Source organism: Chlamydomonas reinhardtii, chromosome 6, assembly GCF_000002595.2.
Source record: "Chlamydomonas reinhardtii strain CC-503 cw92 mt+ chromosome 6, whole genome shotgun sequence".
NCBI lineage: Eukaryota > Viridiplantae > Chlorophyta > Chlorophyceae > Chlamydomonadales > Chlamydomonadaceae > Chlamydomonas > Chlamydomonas reinhardtii.
This window is the reverse complement of record NC_057009.1, coordinates 3,939,185-3,962,850: the sequence shown is the minus strand read 5'-3', so window position 1 is coordinate 3,962,850 and position 23,666 is coordinate 3,939,185. Positions and strand designations below refer to the sequence as shown.

Genomic DNA, 23,666 nt, shown 5'->3' with positions numbered 1-23,666 from the left:
CGGCTTGGCCTCGCCGCACACAATCGGGGGGCATGCTGCGGCGTGCAATTGCCGCCTTTTGTACCCCCTGTGCCAAACTCCGCCACCGTAAGTCGATCACAGTCTTCATGCTCTAAGTACTTCTAGTTACAAAAATGGCGCGGCGTTTGTAGGTGTTGCACACGGTATTTTACACTTTACTTCGCCTCGTGCGCCTTGCTGCCCCCCCCCCGCGACACCCTGCTTGGGACCCCTAGAAACAAAGCTTGTCGGATGCGTGAGACTCGCCGATAAGGGAAGGGCGCTCGAAAATGCCCTATGTCGACGGCCAATGCGACCCCGCTGGAGCCAATCCATGGATTGAGGAGCACTTCCGAGACTGTGTATATGATTTCCGGGATGCTTTCGGCTTCTCGCTGGGCCTACTGTCCATCCTGGTGTGGCTCACGGCCCAATTGCCCCAGTTCATCAGCAATGTCAAGAACCAAAGCTCGGAGGCGCTATCTATTTGGTTCCTGGTGGAATGGTTCGCCGGCGACACGTTGAATTTGCTGGGGTGCCTTATCCAGGTGCGGATGTGCTCGACTGCCGCGTGCTCCTTTGTCTGGAGCCGGCTCGGGCGGTGCTATTCGCAACCCAAGCTCACCGCAACGTGCCAGGGTCCACGCGGAGCGAGCACGGGACTCCCGCGTCGCGCCTCCGCAAGTCTGACACCCTCCCTCCTCCTCACCCCACCTGTCCTCGCTCTCGCAGGGCCAGCAGCTGCCCACGACCACCATCCTGGCGGCTTACTTCGTACTCATGGACGTCATCATGTTGCTGCAGTACATCTACTACGGAGCGCTGCAGGCGCGCAAGGCGCGAGCCCGCGCCAAAGCGCTAGCGCGCCGCAAGCAGCACGCGCACCATCACCATCACCACCACCACCGCAGCCAGACGGGGCCGCCAGGCGCCGGCGCCGGCAGCAGCGGAGCTGCCACCCACGGCGGCGGCGTGGGCAGTGGCGGTGACAGCAGCCAGCTACATGTACGGCAGGCGATGGCGGCGGTGCCGTTTGGCGCATACGAGTCCATCGGCTGCAGTGTGGCGTCAACGCCCGCCAGCGTGACGCCCGGCCCTAGCTACATACCAGGCGCGCACCCGGCGTGGGGGGCTGGCAGCGGTGGCGCCGGCGCGCCCGTGGCCGGCTCGGCGGCGGCAGGAGGAGCCGGGATGGCGACGGCAGCAGGCGGCGGGCCAGGGGGAGTTGGGGGAGCTGGGTCGGCGGCGGCAGGGGCCACGGCGGGAGGTGGAGGTGGAGTGGCGGGGGCGGGGGGAGCCGGGGCTGGTGCCGGCGCCGGCGCGGCAGGCGGGTGGAAGGTGTCGGGCGCGGCGGCGGTCAGCGCGGCGGTGTCGCTGGTGTGCGTGGTGTGCCTGGTGGCGGCGGGGCCCGGCGGTCTGCTGACGTCACGCCCGCACTCGCACCAGCACCCACTGGGGCTAGCCCAGGGCAGCGGCGCCGGCGGTCTTGCCGCCGCCGGCGCGCGGCAGCTGCTGCTGATTGACTTCCCAGCAGACGCGGGGGCAGCGTCCTTCTGGCTGCCGGCCGCATCCGCGGACGGGATAGGCGGGCGAGGCGGCGTAGGGCAGGCGCTGTGGCGGCTGGCGGGCGGCGGCGGCGCCCTCCGCGCCGACCCAGATGACGATGATGACAACAGTGATGGCGACGGCTGCGGCTTTTTGAACTGCGATGTGGCGCTGGTGGCGGGCACCGCGATGGGCTATCTGTCCACCTGCTTCTACCTGGCATCGCGAGTGAGCCAGATCAAAAAGAACATCGCGCGCCGCAGCACGGCGGGCCTGTCGCCCGTCATGTTCATGCTGACCATGACGTGAGTGCTGGTGTGTGGTTGTTTGCACACATGCGTGCGTGTGCGCGTGCGTGCGTGCGTGCTTTGTTGCGCAAAGATGGGCAAAGGAGGGCGTCAAACGTGTGTGTGCGAGTAGTGGTGTGGGCAGGTGGGCGCATGCACGGGCCATACACGCTTCGAGGAGCCTCAGCCGCCTCCTGCACCTCCACCCCGTCTCCCTCCCTGGCTGAACCCTCCCCCCTTGCCTTCTTGCCCCCACACCTTACCGCCTGCAGCGCCAACCTGTGTACCGGCATCAGCATCGTGGTGCGGCTGCGTTCCCTGACGCAGCTGGAGGACCAGCTGCCCTGGATGTGCGGCACCTTCGGCACCATAGCGCTCGACTGCACACTGCTCTTCCAGACATTTACTATCGGCTCCAACGGCGGCGGCCACGGCGGCCACGGCGGCAGCGGGGAGGGTGCGGCAGCGGCGGATGCGGAGGGCGCTGGCGGAGGGGGAGGAGGCATGCAGGCGAACGGCCGTGCCGGCCATGCGCATGACAACGGGGTCGTGGTGGTGTGCGCGGTGAGCGGTGCGGGGGCGGCGGCGGCGGCCGGAGCGGGGGCCGGGTCTGGCACGGCAACCGTGGCGGTGCGCGCACGGCGTGGTGGTGGCAAGGGCAGCGCAGGCACGGGGGCGGGGGCGGGGGCGGGGATGGGCGGGGGCGACCTCGAAGCGCCGCTGCTGCTGGGCAGTGGCGCGGAGACGGACGGGTGAATGCGCCTGCGAGGCTGTCGTTTGTAGCCGTGTAAGGACTAGGGAGGGTGTGATGTGTGTCAATGGGTGTTGCCGGCGGCGGGCAGCCCTGGGGAAGAGTCGGCGCAGGGAAGTAGCCGCAGCAGCCCCGCTGCCGGATGTGCCGACTGGGGCACCGCAACAGCACCGGCGCTGGGCGGATGAGCAACCGGAATGCGAGTCTTCTTACGCTGTATGCGTATGCGGGTCTTCAAACGCTGTATGCGGCTTCGCTGATGGCCCAGCGCGGAAGAAAGGCCGATTGTTCGGCGCGAGCCTGAGTGCGCGCGAGCACGATGCGAGATGAGCTTTGGCTGGCGTACAGGCGGCTATGCGTCTGTGTATGCACGGGGGCTCAAGCTGGGGTCGGAGGGGTTGGAAGATTGTGCGCAAGAAGTGGCAGCTTGCCTGCCGTATGATTCATTTCTGTCCATCAGGAGGTTTGTCGCCGTTCCCTGAGAAGTCGGGCTGTGGGCTGCTGGTGCTGTGTGTGGGTGAGCAGCCGGTCGGGCAGGGAGCCTGACGCGACGTAAGCCGTCAGGTGCGCGCCAGTGACCCGATTGCATCCGACGCACCTCCGATGCATGGCCCTTGCACCTGACGTGAGAGGACGACGGAGCTGTCCAGAGCGTGGGCTGCTCAGGGTGTGGGCTGGTGCTGGTACGTGCAATAGCCGGCCGCAACCCGAGCATGTGCGTAGGAGTGGGACTGGGACTTATGGGTGTCGATGAAGTGCGCGAGCTTGCCACAGGGAAAGTGAACACGCAGGACGAAGCATGTGTTAAAGAGCACAAGGAAAGGCCATGCGCGCAGGACAGTGTATGCGATGCGGAGGCACGGCTGCGGACTTCCGACCAAGCATGTGTGTGCATGTGTGTGTGTGTGTGTGTGTGTGTGTGTGTGTTTGCAGCGTGTGTTTTGGGAACCGCCGGAAAGCGGATCACATGTTTTGTGCTGGTGTCAGGCAATAGTACTGTGGACTGGTGTACCGCCGTACGGCATTGGCAGCAGTGAGTATGCGGCGAGTTACTGGAGCGAACTGTGCAGTTCGGTAGCGTGCAGGAGCTTGGCTAGCGCATCGAACACGAGTGCCTGACTGATTTACTGGTCAAGCCATGGGACGGTGCGCCGGGAGGCGGGGCGTTGTAGGATGCAGGTAGGTGCGGGGTGACCCACGGCCGGTGTGTGGCAGCGTGCAGCTTTGCAGACACACGCACGCGGCAGGTCATGCCGTGGCATGGCTCCACAGCGCCATGAAGCTGTTTGGCGGCTGGTTGGCACACTGCCATGAAATTTAGATGGAGGCTGTGGGCTGGGTCACAGTGTTGCGGTGCAAGGACGGTGCAATATTGACAGCGACATGAGAGCGCGCATGTAGCCGCAAGTGGCGGCGTGTCGGTCCCAGCCATCCTCTGGAGCTCCAAAGTCCAAACGCATGTCATTCGTCAACCAGCAACGTCAACACGGCATCACGTGAATGTGCAGATGTAACACTGGCCCCTCCTAATCAACGTCAATCCACCCGCAAGCATGCGGTCTGTAGCGTGTCCGCCACATTCGTGCGGGTTATTTGCATTCCTTCCGCCGCACCACACACGCACAGCGCTCGGTCCGCTCCGTGTCAGCAAAGCCCCTTTGTCCGTGTCGGGCCATCCCGTCTCCGCGTCTCCACGCTCCACCATGACACGCCGCTGCCCGACTTGCCGGGCCCACCAGAACCAGGCCCCCACTCATGACTCAGCCCAAGCCTAACCAACTCAAAAGTCTGTCACCTGGAACACCTCTGCATCCTTGTCGCCCAGCCGTGTGCGCTGTACGTCCAGTGACGGCACAGTGATCACGTACGGCTTCACCACCACCACACCCAGCCCCTCCGGATCCCCCTCCTGCTCCGTGCCCGTGCCTGTGGCCATGCCGCCGCTCGGCCCGTGCCCGTGCTTCTTGTCCCCGGTGGTGCCAACGCCGCCGCCGACGGCGTCATACTCGTGAGGCGAGGCGGGTGCAGGCGCCGTCGCAGCCCCGGGTCCCTCGCCGCCCGCCGCGGCGGCGGCACCACTGCCCCCTGGGAACGACGTCGGTGCCGCACCGGCCGCAGGGGCGGTCGCCGCCGCAGCCCCCGTGTGCTTGCGGCCTTCGCCTCCGGCTCCGCCTCCGCCGCCACCAGGCAGGCACGCACCCAAAAGGCGGCGCAGCGGCCCGCCGCCGCCACCGCCCTGCTTGTGCGCGCCTGCGCCCCTGGGCAGCTCCACCCGCAGCGTGAAGGCCAGGCCGCCCTGCCGCGTGCACACAGGCCTGGCCGTTTACTTCCCACACGTGATCAAGGGGTGGCCAGTAGTCCATGACTTCCATGATGAGGACCCAGTGCCTCCTTGCGCTACCAGGAACACGCATGCTGGCTCCGCCAAATCAGCCTTGCATGCACAGCGGCCTAGCAGCGCCCGCGCCCCGCTGCTTAGCAGCGCCTAGCGGCCTAGCGGCCTAGCGGCCTAGCGGCCTAGCGGCCTGGCAGCGCCGCGCCCAGCAGCCTATCGCTCACCCGAGTACCGTACGGTAACCACTGCAGCGCTGCTGCACAGAGAGCCACCGAGCGCATCGCACCTCCTCACCTCCATCCCAGGCAGCTCCCGCAGCTGATCCGGCCGACCCGCCGCCGCTCCCTCCACCACCTCCTCCACCAGGCAGTAGTTGCGGCGGTTGAGCAGCTTGGCGCGCCCGCGCACGTCCGTGAAGGTGCGCAGCAGGTGGTTGCGCGTGCGGCGGTTGGTGAGGCCGGCGCGGCCAGACCACTGCAGCAGCTTGACCAGACCCGTTGGCGGCGGCGCATTCACGATGGCGCTGCTGATCACCTGTGTGTGTGTGTATGTGTGTGTGTGTTCTTGTGTGTGCATTTGTGTGTGTTTGTGTGTGCATGTGTGTGTGTGTGTGGTGTGGAGCGGCGCGGGGGTTGGGGCAGTGAGGGTTGGCAGCACGTGTGTGTCTCGTCACGAGCCCCGCCCGTCTCCCTCTTCCAGGCACAAACACCCTCTACCCCTCCCCCAATGATGATGGGACATCTCCGCTGGGCTCGGGCACAAACCTGCCCCCCCCAAACGAAACACACATGCACACGCACACGCACACGCACACGCACACGCACACGCACACGCACGCACGCACACACACACACACACACACACGCACATACACACACACGCCCCCACACGCCCCCACCTGCACCATATGCCGCCAGTCGTGTCGCGGCGGCCTGAGGCGGCTGATGGGCCAGCTGTACAGTCGGCCCGCGCCGCACAGGTGCACGTCGCCTGAGATGAGGCTCACACTGGGTTGGATTGGATTGGGTTGGCGAGAGGGTGGGTGGGTGGAGGAGGGCAGCGGGAGGGAGGGGAAGGGGGTGGGGAATGGGGCCGGCACCTTTGTGCGGGGGTGTTGGGAAAGCACAAGGAGGAGGGTTTGGCACTGTGTGCGGTACCGGATTTGTGGGGGTTATCTGCACACGCTCGTGCGCTTGTAACGGGTTACATGTATACCGGGTGTTACTCAGGTCCCAACCCGGCCCCGCTGCCCCCTCTGCCGCCCGCCGCCGCGGCGGCCTCCCTCACCGCATGCTGCGGCTCTTGGCCATCATCTGCAGGTGCTCCAGCAGGAAGCGGCGCTCGCCCAGGTGCGCCGGCGCCACCCAGTGATCGCGCAGGTCGTCCAGCAGGTCCGGCTCACCTGCGGGAGGGGGGGGAGAGGTGGGGTGGTAGGTGGGGTTGTAATTACCAGCCCAAACTAAACCAAACCAAGCTAAAACTAATACTTATGGGATGGGGTGTGTGCCCGGGCCCAACAAAATAGGTCCCACCATCATCAGAAATGGGGTGGGGTGGGGGTTGGCGGAGGGGTGGGGAGGTGGAGGGGTGAGTAGGAGAGGTCGTGTCAGGGGTCAACGTTGAACCAATCCCGTAAGGAAACAGTCGTGCGGCAAGGAGAAGGAGAGGTCGTGTCAGGGGGGAGGCAGTGTGCCGACATGGGCACATTGCAAATGAGGCAGGTGTGAGGGCGCATTGCCATTGAGGCAGGTGTGATACACGCGCGCGCAACGCAGTCCTGCGGCTGCTGCGCAGGTCCCACACGGCCGACTACGTACGACACACACACTACTTTGGCCCACCCGCGACCTCGCTCACCGAATTGGTTCATGATGGCGGATGAGGCACCGGTCTTGGCCATGATGGGTCGCAGCCAGCGGGTGTGATTCAGCCAGCCGAACAAAGCCATGAGCCTGGGGGGGCGGGGCGGGGCGTGTGTTCTCCGTGTGTGCGTATGTAAGTGTGAGTAGCGGAAGCAGGTTGATACAAAGTATTCAGCAGTCTTCACGCAAGGCCTCAAAAACATCATGCGCACACACCTGGGGCCCTTCCCCCTCCCTCTACTTCGTCCCCCTTTCCCTCCCCCCTCCCCCCTCCCCCCTCCCCCCTCCCCCCTCCCCCCTCCCCCCTCCCCTGGCTCTTGACCTCCCCCTACCTTTCCTTGGGTTCCTCCTTCCCTCCGCCTTCGACCAACAACACAACTTCACTGCTTAATCAAACATGGCTGTAACCCCCCTTCAACTGGTTTTGGAGTGACCTACCCCCCCTCCCTCCCTCCCCCGCCCTCACCGGTGCGAGCCCACTACGTGCGGGTACACCAGCGGCACAGTGGCCACCAGCGTCAGGTGCGCCACCGAGGAAGGCAGGCGGCGGGGGTCGGCCAGGGCGCCGAACAGCGCGGCGTAGCTCTCCAGCGGCATCACCTGGAACCTGGGGGCACGTGTGTGTGTGTGTGTGTGCTAACGTTGAACCAATCCTGGAAGGAAACAGTCGTGCGGCAAGGAGAACTGCAGCTGCATATGCGAGGGGGGGGGCAGATCGAGTTGACACGAGAGAGTGATGAGGAGCGCAGCCGCCCCCATCCCAGCAGCCACACAGCCCGCCTCATCATGGGCGTTGGGCACTGACACCCCTCCCCTTCAGTCACTCCTCCTTTCATGGACGGCTGCATCCCCTCTCACATACGCTCCGTCATTAAGTCTGGCGCCGTGTGGACGGGTTTTGTTTCAAAACACACACGCACACACGCTGCCTCGCTCCCACGCCCACCTGCTGCGCTCCCCGCGCTGGTCGGGCAGGAGGAGCGCCTGGCGCGGCCCCAGACACACCACCTGGTGAACACCGCCCTGAGGGTGTGTGCGAGTGTGTGTGTGTGTGGGGGGGGGTTGAGCGCGTAAGCGGGTGTTTGGAGGGTTTGGGAATGGGAGGGGCGATGCGCGTGTGATGTCCGCGAGGGAAAGAGGCCGACAGACGTGTTTGCGCGCGCGTGCGTGTTAGGAGGGCAGCATCCGCCCGCATGTTGCCGACTCTCGGCTGAGCTCGTCGTTCACAGTCTACACAGAGCCCTCAGAGCCCTCAGAGCCTACTCCCCGCCGAGCTGTGTAGGCTGTGAATGAGCTCTGCCGACGATGCCCGCACAGCTGCGCGAGGATTCGGGAGCTCGCGACGCCGGAGCAAGCGAGCTTGCTGCTCAGCCCACAGTCGACAATCGAGACGCGCACGTCAACGATGGTGCTGTGGACGTGTCCTGCTCCCCGGCCCCGGCCCCCAGCCCCCCATCAGCAGCCCAAGGGCCCCCTCACCGCCGGCGTAACGATGCAGCCGTCGGCAGCGGCCCGGCCCGGCGTGGTGTGCAGCTGGCGGGGGGGGGGGGTGAGGGGCAGCAGCACGCGGGGGGACCGTGGGGACAGAGTCAGTGCGGGCACAAGGACGCGGGGCAAGGGCGCCGTACCCGCACCCCCTGCACCCGCCACCCGCGCCTCCCTTTCTTGTCCTCTCCTCGCCTCTCCTCCTCCCCGCATCGCCTCCCTCAACCCCCCCAAGCCCCCCAGCCTTCCTTACGGGATTGGTTCAACCTTAACCCCCAGCCTCCCCACCTGGAACAGCAGGTAGGCGGCCCGGGCTGCTTCGAAGACGCCCCGGAACACGGCGCAGTCCTGCAGGGCGGCGGGGTAGGAGCCCCAGCCGTCAAATATGTCGTGGTCGTCACACGTGTTGACCTGGAGGGCGGTGGGTGGAGGGGAGAGGCGGGGCGGGGTGGGTGGGTGCATGGTGGTTTGCAGCAGCGGTATGCGAGGATACAAAGAAGAAGCAAGCTATAGTACGCAGGGCATGTTGGGCTGTTGGGATGACATGGTTCCACGAAGTTGGTTGACAAATTCTGTGTGGCGTCAATCCGCCAGCAGCAAAGTGGTGGGCTGGGGTGGCGGGCCAGGGCGGGTGCGCCACACGGCGCCAGTGAGGCGGCCCCACCCCCTGCGGCTGCTGCTCGCCTGCACAAGGCGGGGCCGACGGCTCACCGGGACCAGGTAGGGACGCCGCCAGACACAATGGCGCCGCGAAGGCTTCTGGCGCCCCTAGCCCACCAGCCCACCCGCCCCTCCATCCCATCAGCCCACGAGCCCTGCACCCCACCAGCCCGCACCAGCCCGCACCAGCCCTCACCAGCCCCACACCAGCCCACACCAGGCACCACCACACCGGCCCCTTCCGCCTAGCCCTGCATCGTCCTGCACCTGCGGTATGCTGGCCCAGGCCATCCTGCTGGCGGGCTGGCTGAGGTGTGTGCAGTAGTGGGCGGTGTAGTAGGCCGACACCTGCGCGGCGGCGGCGGGGCTCCAGGCGGCGGCCAGGCGCTGCGACGGGTCCGGCAGCGCCAGCCACTGCGTCAGTGCCGGCAGAGACCACACTGCGGCGGTGGAGGCGGAACAGGCGAGGAGAGGTGGGCTTTATTCCCAGTCCGAGTCAAGGCCAAGTCCAAGCAGAATTGAACGGGAGAAGGATTTTGAACAGGCTGCAGGGCGCAGGGCGGCGTCTAGGAGGCCGGGTGGCAGGAGAAGGGGTTAAGTACAATGTCTGGTGCTCGTCGCAAGGCTCGCAGGCTGCGGGGACGCGCCCGCCCGCCCGTGTGATGCTGTCTTCGGCCCGCCCGCCCGCCCGCCCCCACTTCCTTGACTATGACTATTAATGAATGCGACCCGCCCTCACCGTCGTCGCAGTAGAGCTGGTCACCGCCGCCCACAAGGGCCGCCAGGGGCGCTGCCGCGTGCTGCGCCAGCAGGTCCGACCACAGCGGCGAGTGGCCCCAGTACCTGTTGGGGTGTGCGAGTGTGCGTGTGTGTGTGTGTGTTTGTGTATGTGTGTGTGTGTGTGTTTGTGTATGTGTGTGTGTGTATATGTGTGTGTGTGCGTGTGCGTGTGCGTGTGCGTGTGCCTGTGCGTGTGCCTGTGCGTGTGCGTGTGCGTGTGCGTGTGCGTGTGCGTGTGCGTGTGCGTGTGCCTGTGCGTGTGCGTGTGCCTGTGCGTGTGCCTGTGCGTGTGCGTGTGCGTGTGCGTGTGCCTGTGCGTGTGCGTGTGCGTGTGCGTGTGCCTGTGCGTGTGCGTGTGCCTGTGCCTGTGCCTGTGCGTGTGCCTGTGCGTGTGCGTGTGCGTGTGCGTGTGCGTGTGCCTGTGCGTGTGCCTGTGCGTGTGCGTGTGCCTGTGCGTGTGCCTGTGCGTGTGCCTGTGTCCGTGTCCGCCTCTACCGGAACCAGCCAGTGCTCTCTGGTCCCACTCTCACGGGCACACACGCCCCCCACCTCGACCGCCTGCCACATCCGCCGCTGCCAACTCAGTGCGCGCTCCGCAACCCCCCCCTCGCCCATCCGCCCACACACCCATCCCGCATTGTCCACCCCCACCGCCTCCCCCTATCTCCTGCCCCCTCAGCGCCCGGCCCTGCGCTGCCCTGCGCCGCCTACTTGTCCGCCTGCTGCTCTGGCGGCACGTCCATACTGAAGCCCGCACAGCTGTGAAAGGCCCAGCGCCAGCCCTCAGCAGTGCTGGGGATGTACACACGGAACGCCTCCCCGTGCCAACCCCCGCCCCCATCGCTCCCCCCTCCCCCATCGCCGTGCCCGGCGACCCCTATCCGCACGGCAGCCGTGTGGATGGCCTCTGCTACTGCTCCCGCCGCCGCACTGCTACTGCCGCTGCCGCTGCTACTGCCGCCTCCGGGCAGCTCCACGGCGTACGTGAGCCACTGGCCCGAGTCGCCCAGCACGGGCGCCTGCAGCTCGAAGCGCCAGAAGGCACAGCCCTCCCCGAACGTAGCCAGCAGCTCCGGCCGCACCTCCCTCCAGCCATCACCGCCATCGACGACGCCGCTACCACCATGGCGGCGGTGGTGGTAGTCTTGGAAGCTTGCTGCGCCGCTGGATGCGCCGCCGGGCGCGTCGCCAGCTGGCGCCGCCGCCCCTGCTGCTGCTGCTGCTGCTGCTGCTGCTGCTGCGGACCTGGCCGCTGCCGCCTGCTCCCACGACAGCGTGTCAGCGGGCTGGGAGGCGTGTGTGGCCGCAGCCTCGAAGCCGCCAGTCGGCGGCATGGAGGGGGGCGGCGGGTCCGGCTGCGGCTGCGGCGGGGCCTGGCCCGGTCGGGCACTGCTGCCCGCAGCAGCAGCGGGTGGCATGGGCAGGAACTGGGCTGGGCTGCGTTCCGCGGCCGTGGGGTCATGGTGGACGCGCGCGGCCTCGGGCCCTGGGGAGGTGGGCGGCGTCGGCATGTCTCCGGCTCCGCCGCCGCCGCCACCCGCCGCCGCCGCTGGCGCGTGCGGCCCAGTGCCTGTGGACACCGGCAGCACGCGACTCAGCTGGTAGCGCAGCAGCGGCGCGGGCGCCGACGTCGCGGCTGCCGGGCCGTGCTGGCCCTCCGCCTGAGGAGCGGGCGCAGGCGGCACCTCCTGCAGCGTCGGCCCGCTGCCTTCCCCGCCGTCGTTGTCGCCCTTCGCACCGGTGCCCCCTGCGGCAGCGGTGGCGGCGGCCCCGGCCGTGAAGCCGGCGGCTGCGGTGCCGAAGAGCACCGAGGCCCGCCAGGTGCCGCTAGGGGCGTCGTAGCCGCGAAGGCGGATGAGCGGACCCACGGGGCCACCGCCGCCGCCGCCGCCGCCACCGCCACCGCCACCGCCGGGCCCCTTGGTTCCTGCTGGCCCGCCGCTGCTTCCGCCGCCGCCGGCCGGCCGTGGCAGCCGCAGCGCGCCGCAGCCGCAGGTGTTGCGGGGGACTGGGGCGTCGTGGGGGCCCTGTGAGCGCGTAAATGGCGCGAAAAAGGGTTACTCAGAAGAAAGCAATGGGTAGACGTTGGGGAGTGGCGCATTCTGGGCAATCTGGCGCATTCTGCATTTCCGGGCATTTCTTCAAGAGTGCATTCTGTGCGAATTGAAGGGACCCCACGGGTCGTGGGGCATTGCGAACCTGGCATCCCGCCTGACCCGCACTTGCCTGCCTCGACTGCTCCACCACCCGCGTCGCAGCCGCGTGCCAGCCGCCTCGCAGACCCGGTGGCACCGGCAGCTGCTGCGGGGGCGGCGGCGGCGCAGGAGCCGGTGGCGCCGCTGGCCCGCCCGCGGCCTGAGATTCGCTTGGCAGCATGGTTTTGATTTCGCACTAGCTCTGGCGTGCGCAGGCTTTTTATTCCATAGCTGTATTATATTACAGTTATATTTGGCAAGAGCCAAGAGCCACCACTGCCCGCGCTCATTCCCCGGGCCGCCGCCACCACCGCCACGCACGCCTGCATTCAGCACACCTCATTTGAGCACGCCATGCACATTTACCTGGCATACGTACAGCTACACTCAGTGCGTGTGTCTCCAAACCACAGCCCTAGCGGTCAAGATGCCGCTTAAATCCATTCCACCACTCACAAGCCCGGCGGGTCTCACCACACCAAGCCAGCATAACCTTTCAAGATGCATGTACATCTTGTCTAAGCGACCCACCTTTCACCAACACCCATGAGAGACGCCCCTCTGAGGCACGCCACGCCACGCCACGAGGCAGGCGAGCCGCACCAACACCAGCAAGCCTTGTCGACCTGGAGGCAGCCGTAAAAGGTGCGGAGATGCCGCGCGCCCAACCCGACCCGACCCCACTGCAACTCATGTTTCTCCTCCTGCTTATCCTGCAAACCCACCTCAGCTGCCTGCACCTCTCTTTAGCAATCACACATCCGCCACCGCTCGCCAATCAATCACATCCCCCCTCACTGGTCTCGGTCGCTCTTGTCCTGGTTGTGGTCGCCCAACACAAGCCCCACCGCCGCATTCACCACGCCGTCCACTCCCACCCCGTCTTCCCCCGTGCCCCCGTTCTCCTTCAAGCCCCCCAGCCCGCCGCCGCCTCCCCCGCCAACCCCCGACCCGCTCCCCCCGGGCCCGCCTAGCCCCAGCGCGGCCCCAAGCGACCGCGGGCCGTGGTCCTTGACCGGCAGTAGCCCCAGAGCTGCCCGCGCCTCGCCCACCCGCACCAGCGCCTGCCTGAACAGCGGCGGCCCCACCAGCAGGTTCAACAGGATGATGGCCATCTGCAGGAGGAGGCGCAGAAAGGGGGGTGAGCGGGGAGAGGGAGGACAGGGCGGAATCAACAATGCTTGTGTATGTGTGTGTGCGTGCAGGATGCGCAAACAAGCAGTGCGCCACAAGTTGTGTTCAAGGGAAGCAGGCGCTGTGCCTGCATGGGTGCGTGCGCGTGTGTGTGTGTGTGTGTGTGTGTGTGTGTGTGTGTGTGTGTGTGTGTGTGTGCGTGTGTGTGTGTGTGTGTGTGTTTATGAACACCTGAAGGGGACCTGCAGGGACCGCGCAGTCCCGCCCTCAGCATCCCAACCAGCCCTCAACAGCCCAGACGACTCCTGCCCTTTCCCCGCCCCCTTCCCGGTCTCCCTGCCTGCCCGCCCCCTCCCTGCCTGCCCCCTCCTTGACATCGCCCTCCCTGCCTGCCCCCCCCCATCCCCTGTCTCCCCCATCCCGTTGCCTGCCCTGCCCGGCCCCTCCCTGCCTGCCCCCTCACTCACCATGAAGGTCTGGAAGTGCGGCCCCCAGTCCGGGAAGCGCGTGCCGGCCAGGCGCGCCAGACCCATGGCCACACCCGCCTGCAGCACAGCGAAAGCGCGTGCGCGAGTGCGTGGTTCGAAAGAGGCAGGCGAAAGGTCGACAGCACGTGCGGAGCTTGCCTCAATAATGTTTCCGCACCGCATGCGGAACATCCTCACTACGCTTGCCCCCCTACCTGCCATCACAGGTAGCGCTCACGCCACACGCCTCGCCACCCAGCCCTGCATCGCCCGCCCGCCTCCCCCCCTGCACGCACCTGTGTGACCATGGACATCCAGAACAGCCGCCTGTACTCGGCGCTTGTGGCTGTGGCGGTGCAGCCCGCCCAGGAGCCCAGCCAGATGGCGCCCAGCCGCACAGCGAACACCACCAGCGCCGCACTGAACATGTCCGTCAGCGCGCCCTGCAGGAGGCGTGTGTGTGTGTGTGTGTGTGTGTGTGTGTGTGTGTGTGTGTGTGTGTGTGTGTGTGTGTGCGAAGATCGGTACAGAGAAGTGTAGCGAGGTAGACAGCAGGCGTAGGGGCGCGCGTACCGATGACAGACAGCGTCCACTGGCCCAGCGCCAGAGCTCGCCGCGGCGTCCCCGTTCGTGCTGGCCATACCGCCCGCCCATCATGAATGTGGACAAGAGTATGTACCTTTCCGCCGCGCTCCATTGGGTTCCGGGTTGGCAATCGTTTTCAATCTGGGACTGAAATGAACTACCCCCTCCCGCCAGCCCCCTCACCAGCTTGAGCGAGGCGCCCGCCAGTCCGAAGAAGGCCACGTTGGTGAGGCCCATGATGCCGGTCACCATGGCGTGCAGCTCCTCCTTGTCCTTGTCCGCCCGCTCGTGCCTGGGCGGGGGGAGCGGACAGCGGACACAGCAGGCAGGCTCAGCTACGGTGCTGCGCGCCTGCTAAAAGCCCTGCCTTCGCCTGCCGCTGCTGCACACTGCCCGGCCGTTCCCTCGCATGGACGGCTGCTACCGTGTCCCCCCCCCCCCCCCGGCCCTCCCTCTGCACGTCCCCCCGGTCCCCTCGGTCTTAATTTCTTTAGGATTGGAAGAAACTACCCCCAACCACCCACCCACACACACACCCACACACACCTCCTGTTGACCAGCACCAGTCCCATGGTGACGCACGCCAGCAGCGGCTCTGCGTCAAAGTGGTGCGCCAGCTGGAACGTCAGCGTGGCCACACCCAGCACCACCGCCTGACGCAGCCTGGCGGGGAGGTTGGGGGAGAGGCAGTGGTGGTGGTGGCGGCGCAGAGGGCAGAGGGAGGGACACGTCAGCGCGCGCGTGCAGTGGGTGAGGGGAAGGGATGCCGAGACCGGAGCTGGCAAGGGTGTCGCGGCGGCGCGAACGCATTCTTGCACACGTCAGTAAGGTCAGCAGCAACACGGAAGGCAGGTTGCGCGTGCAACGCGTGACGGCAGAATCCTCCCCCTCCTTCTGCCCCCACCACATCCCAGCTAAACCCCTACCTCCCACACCAACACCCTGCCCTCCCCGGCCCGGCCCGACCTCGGGGTGGCACGCGCCGCTGCGCCCCGCCACCGCCACAGCCACCGCCACCGCGCACCGCCCAACACCCGCATCCACCGGCCCACTGACTTGAAGGCATTGGAGGCCGCGGCCGCCGCCGCGCCGCCGCCAGCCGTGCCGGCGGCGGCGCCGCCGGTGTGCGCCACGTGCGGCAGGCTCCTCAGCAGCATGGCCAGCACCAGTCCGCCGCACACGCCCAGGCTGATGGACAGCGCCACGCTCAGCACGGGCAGCACCATGCTCAGCAGCTGCGGCCGGTCGGCGGCGCTGGGCAGGATGGCCTGGCGGGCGGGATGGGGGCAAGGGCCGGAGGCGGGGATTACTTGTATGGAAAAGTTAAGGAGAGGGGGAAGGAGCGGAGCGGGGGTGTTGCGGTGTAAGCAGTTGGTCGAGAAGGTAAGGCGGCAGTCCTTCTCGGTCGCACGTTCTGATGCGGCTGTAGTGGAGTAGTGGAGGTGACGCGCTGCCGGCCAAGTCCGGTGTTTGCTGTCTGCCCCTGCTCGGCTCGTGCGACCTGCCCCCGCCCCTATTCCTACCAACCCCGCCACCCTCAACCCCCCCCTGCGTCAGTCACACGCCTGCCCCCACCCACCACTCGTATGAGCTCCACGTTCACTGCGTAGCTGATGATGACCACCACGTCCTTCACTACCACCACCGCCATCACCAGGCTGCTGAAGGGGCCCTTGCCCTCCATCTCCTTGAGCACGGCGATCTGGGTCGGGAGGGGAGCGGGGGTTGGGATTGTAAGTAGCAGCCCAAGCTATACTAAATGAGCTAGCGCAGTCCAGGCAGCAGCGGCGACCGGTGCAAAGCAGTGACACTGGGGAAGGGGTTTCCAGGCGTGGCCAGTGGCGGGTGGGAGTGGGTGGCAAGCCATGCGGCGCTGCAGGACGGCTGTGTATGGAACTGTGCGTGTGTGTGGTGAGACTTGCTGCAAGAGTGCAGGCGTGCGGAATGTCGCCCTAGTGCCTCCTGCAGCGGCACGTCGTGCTCATGCCCCCAGTCAGGGCCACTCGCCTCATTGAGCAGGGTCGCTGGCCTCTCCTCAATGGGACTCCGCCGGGTCCAATCTTGCGTGGAAAGAACTGCCCTCACCCCTGCCCAGGGCCGAGTGCATTTCACCACGCCCAACCTCCCTTGCAAACCGCCCTCCCCCCAAACCTTTCCGCCCTTCCCTTGGCCCCTCAGCTCCACCAGCCCCCTTAGCTCCATGTATCCGCAGCACCCACCGCGGACGCCGGTGACCGCGCCATCATGAGTGTGGCACCCAGCGAGGCCACTGCCGCCACGTGCGCCGCGTCCATCTGCGCGAACTTGGGCAGCATGGCCGCCGTGTACTCGAACGCGCCGTAGCAGAACACCCACGTGGCAGCGCAGATGCCAAAGGTGATGCCCAGCACCTGTAGATGTGTGGGTGATGGGGTGGTGTGGACGGGGGGAAAGCAGGGAGAAGGGAAGGCGGGGAGGGCGAGGGCGGCGGTGCGCTGGATCGCGGTGACTGACCTGACGCTTGCTGCGCGACAGCTCGCTCAGGTGCAGCTCGGCGCCAGCTGCCAGGCCGATGATGGCAAGGCAGGCGCCCTCGATAATGTTGAGGTCGGACACGGACTCGTGCGATAGAATGCCGAGAAGGTAGGGCCCGCAAACGATGCCCGAAACGAGGTATCCGGTAATTTGCGGGAGCTTCAACATCCTAGCTCCTAGCCCCATGTAATAGCTGAAAGGCGCCAGGATAGCAGCTACGGATGCTGCAACAAGGAAATGCTGCAAGAAGGCGGAGCTGGTTGGGGCTTGCGCCCCGACCCCGCCCAGCTCGCCCTCCAAGGTCGCCATACTTGCAAGATAGCTCTATGCACGCTAATTTAAACGTGAAGTTTCACACATGGCTTTCGAAGGCCCACAAAATGGCCGGTGCACCAGGGGAGCTATTCGTGGAGAGACTCCCTCCGCGCTGACGCCTGATGAGTGACGTAGATACTTTTGTACGCTGCGTGAGCTGAATGAGCAGGCAAGGCCGCGGCAGGCCTTAACTGCCGCGCCCAATGATCAAACGTCTCTCGATGCCAATGCAACGGCTCGGGCTGCCGCCCCTCCCAGCCCCTCCCACTAGCGGACCGCCATGCGATCCATGGGGCGTGCCCCTAAGGGAGTGAAGTGACAGGGGACGCAACGTACGGTGTTGTAATGCTGAGCACGAGAGGAGGCGTGTGCAGGTAAGGGCAGGTAGTGGCCCTCAGGGGCGTGGAGCTGAGGTGAAAGGAGGCTCGTATAGTAACGGCGACTGAAGTCTGAATATGATCTGAGTGCCAGAGTCGTTACATGCGTTGGACCAAAAGTACTGCGCACAACCTCCCGGACCGCTGACCGGGGCGGGGTCGGGGTCAAGCACCTCGGGGAAATGGAATGAAATCCAATGGACGCAGAATCGCTCGTTTCGCCCGCGCAGCTACTAAATCTTACGTTTTAATGTAATATTAATAGCTGGGCCAACGCCCTGTGCCATTGCGAGGTCGCTTGCGGACTTCCCCCCGCGTGCCCGCAGCTCGGCCCCGCACCCTTGCCATTTGCCGAACCAACCCCCAGCACCAAAACCCGGCAAACCGCCCCCCACCGCGAGATACAGATTCCACTATAAGTAATATGTGATCTGGGTGCCGGTGCTGGGCGGTCGGGGCTGTGCGTTGACGTCGGACAGTTGGACGTCGCGAAGCAAGTTCAAGTTCGCCCTTGCGGCGAAACTGTTCAGCCTTACACGTTCTGCAAATATAATGATAACAGAGTCTCAGCTTCATAGGTCTCACGTTGTGGGGCTGCCAGCACGGCAGTATTAAGGACAGATGCTCGCGAGGCTTCTGCGAGGCTTCTGACAAGTGCATAGGTGCTAATACTGGAGAAATCTACCGCTGTGATAATTCATTTGACCCTATACGATGACATCAGCCTCAGTTATCGGCGGTCTTGTCTTTCTTGCGGCAGCGAACTCGATACTATATACTTACGCGTGCAATATATGATAATGGTCCAGTTACAGTGGCGCTCGAGGTTCCCTGACTCGAGTCGGGTGGCGGATCTGCGACGCTGGGGCCTCTTCTATCTTGTGTACAATAGCTTCGTGTAATGGATGGCTTAAATAATGGCTGTGTGCAGTCGGCGGGGGCCGGGAACGTGTGTAAATCAACTTGACAGGGGCCCCCCCTTTCTGAAACGTATGGGTGCGCCGCGCCCCCTGCGGGGGCCGGGGCACGCCAACACCGGTAGAACCGTAGCAGGGGTTCGCGACGGCGAGGGACACGGGCCCCCCTGCGGCCCTGCCTGCCGCCTGCTCTGGGTCCTGCAACGCTGTGTCCACCTCTCTAGTTGCAAACGCGTTGTCTTGCGGTGCCTTCCTGGTCAATGGACAGCTGGCCCCACATTCCGTGCATCGCCCACAACAGCCAATACACGTGGGGGCCCTTGCGGTGGCCGCCCTGCTAGGCGCTCCAGCCTGCTACTGGCTTGCCCTGCCAGTGCGCGCCAGCGCTCCTCGCCTGGCGCCCGGCAGAAGCACACGTCATGCAGAGTGCAAGGCGTCTAGCACTATGTATGTTACAAGAAAAGCCTTGCCATGCACTGTACTTGGGCTAACAGCCGTGTCTCCGCATTTCACGTGTGAAGCACCCTGCCGCAAGCAACCCGTGCCCACCCTGTCGACGCCTTGAACACCCGGCAAGTTCCTAGCATCTAGCACCTACAATCCCTAAAACCTCAGCAGCCTAATCTCAGTATTTTGATAAGCTCGTTGCGGATACGCCTGCTGGCACTGCCAAGCCCACGCGCACTTGGCAACGTATGGCTTCACCTTCTCTGCCAAGGCCCGCACCGGCACCCGGCCAAGACCGCCTCGTGACCTCAACGCCGCGTCTGCAGCCTGCACAGCAGGCGACAGCCATTCACCGTCGGCCGCCTTTCAGCTACGATTGCCTATGTCTTGCAGCATGCCCCGAGCACATGCGCGCGCGCACCCCACGGCGCCACGCGCGTCCTTTGAGCGCGCGCAGGATGCGCCGCATCAGTCCTACTGGCCGAGCGCATCCATGCAAGCGCGAGCTCACCCCCCCCACATTGGCAGCTACCTCCACGCCGCAACACCGCATGCGGCCATGCCCCACGACCAATAGCTTGCGCCTGCGTCGGTCTGGGTGCCCCCTGGCGCAAGCGCCATCCCAGTGCAGCCGCTGGCACCGCTGGCACCGCTGGCACCGCTGGCACCGCTGGCACCGCTCGTCCGCAATTGCAATTGCAATTGCTCGACCCTGATCCTGCAGCTCCGCCCAGCTCCCGTTGACCCTGCCGTTTCTGCCAGCCCCCCGGGCTGTTTATGCGGCGATGAGGCCCCGGCGCCGCTTCTCCTCGATGGCGATGGCAACGCGGCGCTGCAAGTTCAAGACGGGGATGGCGTAAGACCATTGAGGATGCGTTCTGTGGCTGGGAATGCTGAGGCGCTGCGTGTACGTGCAGCACGCATTACCACTGCAACGACGTGTGAAAAGGCGCGCTGCATAGGTCGGGGCGTCGACTGCACATGCGAACGGCGGCCGCAGCTTGCCGGCACGCAAGCGCCGCTGCACCCCCTGTACCCCTGCCACGCCTACCATGCTGTGTTTCCCGTCCCAATGCCCTTCCGCCAATGCCCTTCCCGTCCCTCCACCGAGCTTCTGATCCCATAGCTGCACGCGAGGGCGTCCAACAGCACGTGCGGGCTCACCTTGAACTCCTTGTACTCGCACTTGTTGTAGGCGTGCAGCTCGTGGGCGCACTTCGTGCGCCACGAGAAGCCACTAGTGAGGCGGCACTCCTTATAATCAATGTACATATGTGCGCAGTAGTCCCGATAGTGATACGGGACATCAGCAGCGTCCATTTGCTCCTGCGTGCCAGAGACCGAGGCTGTCAGCGTCACGCTCGGCGCATGGAATTATAACAGTAGTCTCTGCCCCACAGTCCGCAGTTTAGGTGACAGAGGCAAGGCGCTGCACCCGGGGCTCATTCTCTCCAGGAATCGTCTCCTCCGGAGCCCACACCTGTGTCGCCTTCATAGGCGGGGGAGGGAACCTATCCGCCATATTGCTGAGCTGCTGTGCTCGCGACTGGGGACCCTGGCGCTCAAGTTTGGTCGCCGGTCTTCGCCCCAAAAAAGCTTGGTGTTATGGCAGATGTCTGCAAACCTCATATACCGCTGGCAGGTGTTTGGAGAGCCTTGGTGGAAAAGGGCCTCCATGGCACCATCATTCGGCGAAGCGTCCCAACGGGGCTGAGAGTGTTCCGTGTTTCGCCTCAATACGGTATATCAATATAGCATAATGTAATGTAGAATATAAAACCTGAAGCAACGCTGACGCTTGACAGACTTTGACAAGAAAACAAAACACCCGCGAAGGCTTCCGTTGACCAAATGACAAGTAGTACTTGACCTATCTCAAAAGAATGGCAGAGCGAGCTGCACCGTGGCGCTCCAAGCCGAGCCAGGTGAGCTGCGAAGTGGCGTTCCTAATGTCCGGGAAGTCGCCCGGCTGACGAGGTGCCCCAGGCTGAAGCTCGTAGATGGCGTTGCTGCTTTGCTTCTGTTATAAACTATGGAAGAGCGTGTTATTTAGGACAGCGCGCGGGGCAACACGTCCCCGGACGGGGTCGCTGGGAGGCCGCCTCGCAGTACACGAGGGGCCGCGCCCGCGTGTAGGAGGAAGGCCGCGTGCGGGCTGAGCGCCACACGCTAAACCATGGTGGCGCAGCCACATTGTCAATATCATATCCCGCTCCAACTGTTAAATAGCACCGCTGCCGGCTTACACGGCGTCACCAGCAACGGGGTTGCCTCGTGTCCGGAACACACACACCAACCACTCAGGAACACCCTCATACCGCTCAAGCACTCAGCACCCTTCCGCTGCTGCTGCACACCTACACCCATACCAATAAACACACATGCACCCATACCCAAACACGCAAACCCTTGCACGCTCACAATCCGGCCCCGCGCAGGAGGTGGTGGAGCTGCTGCAGCGGGTGGGCGCCGTGCAGCTGTTCCTGGTGCAGCGGCCCGGCCCCACCTCGTTCGTGGTGCGCGAGGAGGGCAGCGAGGTGAAGCGCAAGGTGCAGATCGGCTCGCGCATCACCTGCAGCTGGTGAGGCAGTGGGAGAGTGCGTGTGTGAGGGAGGGAGGGAGGGAGGGAGGGAGGGCGTGTGTGTGTGTGTGTGTGTGTGTGTGTGTGTGTGTGTGTGTGTGTGTGTGTGTGTGTGTGTGTGTGTGTGTGTGTGTGTGTCTGAGGGAGGGAGGCGTGTGTGTGTGTGTCGATGAGTATGTGGGGATCGGCGTGAGTCGCAGCAGGAGGATCCGGTGAGCTCAGCGGCTGCTGGGGGTACCGCTGCTCGGAGTTGCGGTGCTGGGAGACGGCGGCGCCGCTCGGAATGCCGCAGGGACTCAGTAGAATGTCGCTTTACAGTGACAGCACAGCTTGTGAGCAGGCGGGTTTCGCCAGGTGCACCCGCGGCAGCGGTGCCGCTGGTAGCAACGGCCCTTGCGGCACCGATAAGGCACCGCGCTGCCGCACTGCCCTCCCCAAGGCCCGCGCCTCTCTCCCTCGCTGCCTCAACCGCAGCTCGGCTGTAGGCGCCAACGGCACCTGCAAGGAGCTGTGCCTACACTCGCTGTTCGTGATGGTCAAGGTGCTGCGCGTGCCGGTCGGCAACCCGCTGCTGTGGCAGCTGTCGCTTAGCGGTGCGTGGAGGGGTGTGGGCGGCAGGGGCGTAGGGGGCGGCAGGGGCGCATGGGAGGTGGAGGATTACGCGGCTGCATCGTGGGCGCGTGGGGGGCATCGGTATTGGATGTGGGCGAGCGCAGCAGCCCGGCGGCCTCAGCAGGTGTGGGAGCAGCGGGACTCCGGAGAGCCGCGTCGGCGGGCCCAAGCTCCAAGCTCCATGCCTGATGCGTCACCTCCTCCCTCTCCCCCTCCCGCCCCAGACCGTGAGCTGGAGGAGGTCCTGCGCTGCGCGATGCAGCCGCAGCGGCCGCCGCCCGAGACCAGGACCCGGGCGGCGGCGGCGGACAAGACGCCGGCGGGGCAGGTCAAGCGCAAGGAGGTGGACGAGGTGGGTGTGAGGGGAGGGTGACCTGCAGGGGGACCTGTGGGGGACCTGCAGGGGGACCTGTGGGGGACCTGCAGGGGGACCTGTGGGGGACCTGCAGGGGGACCTGTGGGGGACCTGCAGGGGGACCTGTGAGGGACCTGCAGGGGGACCTGTGGGGGACCTGAGGGGGACCTGAGGGGGACCTGTGAGGGACCTGAGGGGGACCTGTGAGGGACCTGTGGGGGACCTGTGGGGGACCTGTGGGGGACCTGTGGGGGACCTGCAGGGGGACCTGTGAGGGACCTGCAGGGGGACCTGTGGGGGACCTGAGGGGGACCTGAGGGGGACTTGTGAGGGACCTGAGGGGGACCTGTGAGGGACCTGAGGGGGACCTGTGAGGGACCTGTGCAGGACCTGTGGGGGACCTGTGGGGGACCTGCAGGGGGACGGCGCGGCGGGCGGGGAGGCACATGCCGTGGCTGCGCCCAGGGGTAGCGTGTTAGCTACGGTACGCGCACACGGCACTTATGACACCCAGCCGCTCGTGGCACGTCGTTGATGGCTCACGACACTGTGTTTGCCGCCTGGCCGTCTCCCTGACGCCCTGCAGGACGACCCCTGCCCCATCTGTTACGAGGTGAGGCCTGCCGCGCGCCCAGCGAAGCAAGGGGATATCCCGGCTAGGCCAATCGAGGACAATATCGTGCGCAGCCAAACGCCCCACTACTTGAGCCTCCCGTCTGCCCCCTATCACCGCTCTGTCCTGCACCTTTGGCATTTCCCACCGCTTCCCATGGTGCATCCCACCTCCTCCTCCCTGCCTGCCACCGCTGCCTGCCGCCACCACCTCCTGCCTGTCTGCCACCGCCTCCCTTCCCCCTTGCCACCACCTCCTCCTCCTCCTCCCTGCCTGCCCCCGCCTCTCCCCTGCAGGACATGGTGGGGCAGGACCCGGACATGCTGGTGTGGTGCCGCTTCGGCTGCGGCCGCAACGTGCATGGCAAATGCATGGGGTGAGCGGGGGCGCGCATGAGGAATGGGGGGCGACGTATAGGCTGTGCAGGCTGGGGGCCTGGTTTCGCTCGCGCATGAACGCACGTGCGTGTCCAACTACCCCATTGATGGGTGTGCATGAACCGCTACGTGATTGGTGCTAAAGGTGACCCAGGTGGAGCATGCACTCGCGAGGGAACACAAAGCGACGGTGTGTGTATGTGCGCGCGTGTGTGTACTACGGTTTCCATGGTTGCTTCTTCGAGTCTTGTGAGTACTCGGGACAACCTGCCCAGAGCGCACACCTGCCCTGGAGTCCACCAACCCTAGACCACACCGGTGACCTCGGCAGGGTCACCCCTTTGTGTATGACACACTCTTGGCCCCGGTCGCAGGGTGTGGATGGAGCACCAGGTGCAGTCGCTGGGCAAGGAGCTGACGTGTCCGCTGTGCCGCTCCGACTGGGGCGACTTCAAGTGGAGGCCGCCGCCGC

The 23,666-nt window shown here is 65.5% G+C and overlaps 5 protein-coding genes across 6 annotated transcripts in view; 2 read left to right on the top strand and 3 right to left on the bottom strand.

Moving 5' to 3' along the window:
* Positions 1–103: 103 nt before the first annotated feature.
* On the top strand, positions 104–4,245 carry CHLRE_06g278191v5 (uncharacterized protein). The gene is made up of 3 exons (XM_043063127.1): positions 104–548; positions 733–1,850; positions 2,105–4,245. Exons 1-3 carry the CDS (start codon positions 291–293, stop codon positions 2,586–2,588), a joined length of 1,860 nt encoding a protein of 619 aa, XP_042923832.1. The 5' UTR covers positions 104–290; the 3' UTR covers positions 2,589–4,245.
* A 2-nt stretch (positions 4,246–4,247) lies between these two features.
* On the bottom strand, positions 4,248–11,859 carry CHLRE_06g278190v5 (uncharacterized protein). Its single transcript, XM_043063126.1, has 13 exons — positions 11,805–11,859; positions 10,417–11,732; positions 9,665–9,768; positions 9,193–9,365; positions 8,554–8,676; positions 8,260–8,313; positions 7,727–7,803; positions 7,247–7,387; positions 6,776–6,870; positions 6,206–6,320; positions 5,817–5,925; positions 5,213–5,452; positions 4,248–4,879 (listed from the first exon to the last, which is right to left on the bottom strand). The coding sequence occupies exons 1-13, from the start codon at positions 11,823–11,825 to the stop codon at positions 4,364–4,366; spliced, it is 3,084 nt and encodes a 1,027-aa protein (XP_042923831.1). The 5' UTR covers positions 11,826–11,859; the 3' UTR covers positions 4,248–4,363.
* Positions 11,860–12,127: 268 nt separating this feature from the next.
* Positions 12,128–17,099, bottom strand: CHLRE_06g278189v5 (uncharacterized protein). The gene is made up of 9 exons (XM_043063125.1): positions 16,580–17,099; positions 16,306–16,476; positions 15,666–15,788; positions 15,143–15,354; positions 14,633–14,749; positions 14,270–14,378; positions 13,798–13,944; positions 13,502–13,579; positions 12,128–13,015 (listed from the first exon to the last, which is right to left on the bottom strand). The coding sequence occupies exons 2-9, from the start codon at positions 16,399–16,401 to the stop codon at positions 12,695–12,697; spliced, it is 1,203 nt and encodes a 400-aa protein (XP_042923830.1). The 5' UTR covers positions 16,402–16,476; positions 16,580–17,099; the 3' UTR covers positions 12,128–12,694.
* Positions 17,100–18,649: 1,550 nt separating this feature from the next.
* CHLRE_06g278188v5 (uncharacterized protein) lies at positions 18,650–20,319 on the bottom strand. Its single transcript, XM_001698030.2, has 3 exons — positions 20,137–20,319; positions 19,821–19,982; positions 18,650–19,488 (listed from the first exon to the last, which is right to left on the bottom strand). Exons 1-3 carry the CDS (start codon positions 20,176–20,178, stop codon positions 19,432–19,434), a joined length of 261 nt encoding a protein of 86 aa, XP_001698082.1. The 5' UTR covers positions 20,179–20,319; the 3' UTR covers positions 18,650–19,431.
* A 110-nt stretch (positions 20,320–20,429) lies between these two features.
* Positions 20,430–23,666, top strand: part of CHLRE_06g278187v5 (uncharacterized protein) — an 8,933-nt gene continuing 5,696 nt past the window's right edge. For both annotated transcript variants that reach the window (XM_043063124.1, XM_043063123.1), the window contains exons 1-7: positions 20,430–20,581; positions 21,095–21,237; positions 21,712–21,830; positions 22,074–22,201; positions 22,791–22,817; positions 23,114–23,193; positions 23,569–23,666. The exon at positions 23,569–23,666 is cut by the window's right edge and continues 68 nt beyond it. In XM_043063124.1, the coding sequence (XP_042923828.1) occupies positions 20,540–20,581; positions 21,095–21,237; positions 21,712–21,830; positions 22,074–22,201; positions 22,791–22,817; positions 23,114–23,193; positions 23,569–23,666 (637 nt within the window). In that variant the 5' untranslated portion in view covers positions 20,430–20,539. The remainder of the gene's footprint in view (positions 20,582–21,094; positions 21,238–21,711; positions 21,831–22,073; positions 22,202–22,790; positions 22,818–23,113; positions 23,194–23,568) is intronic.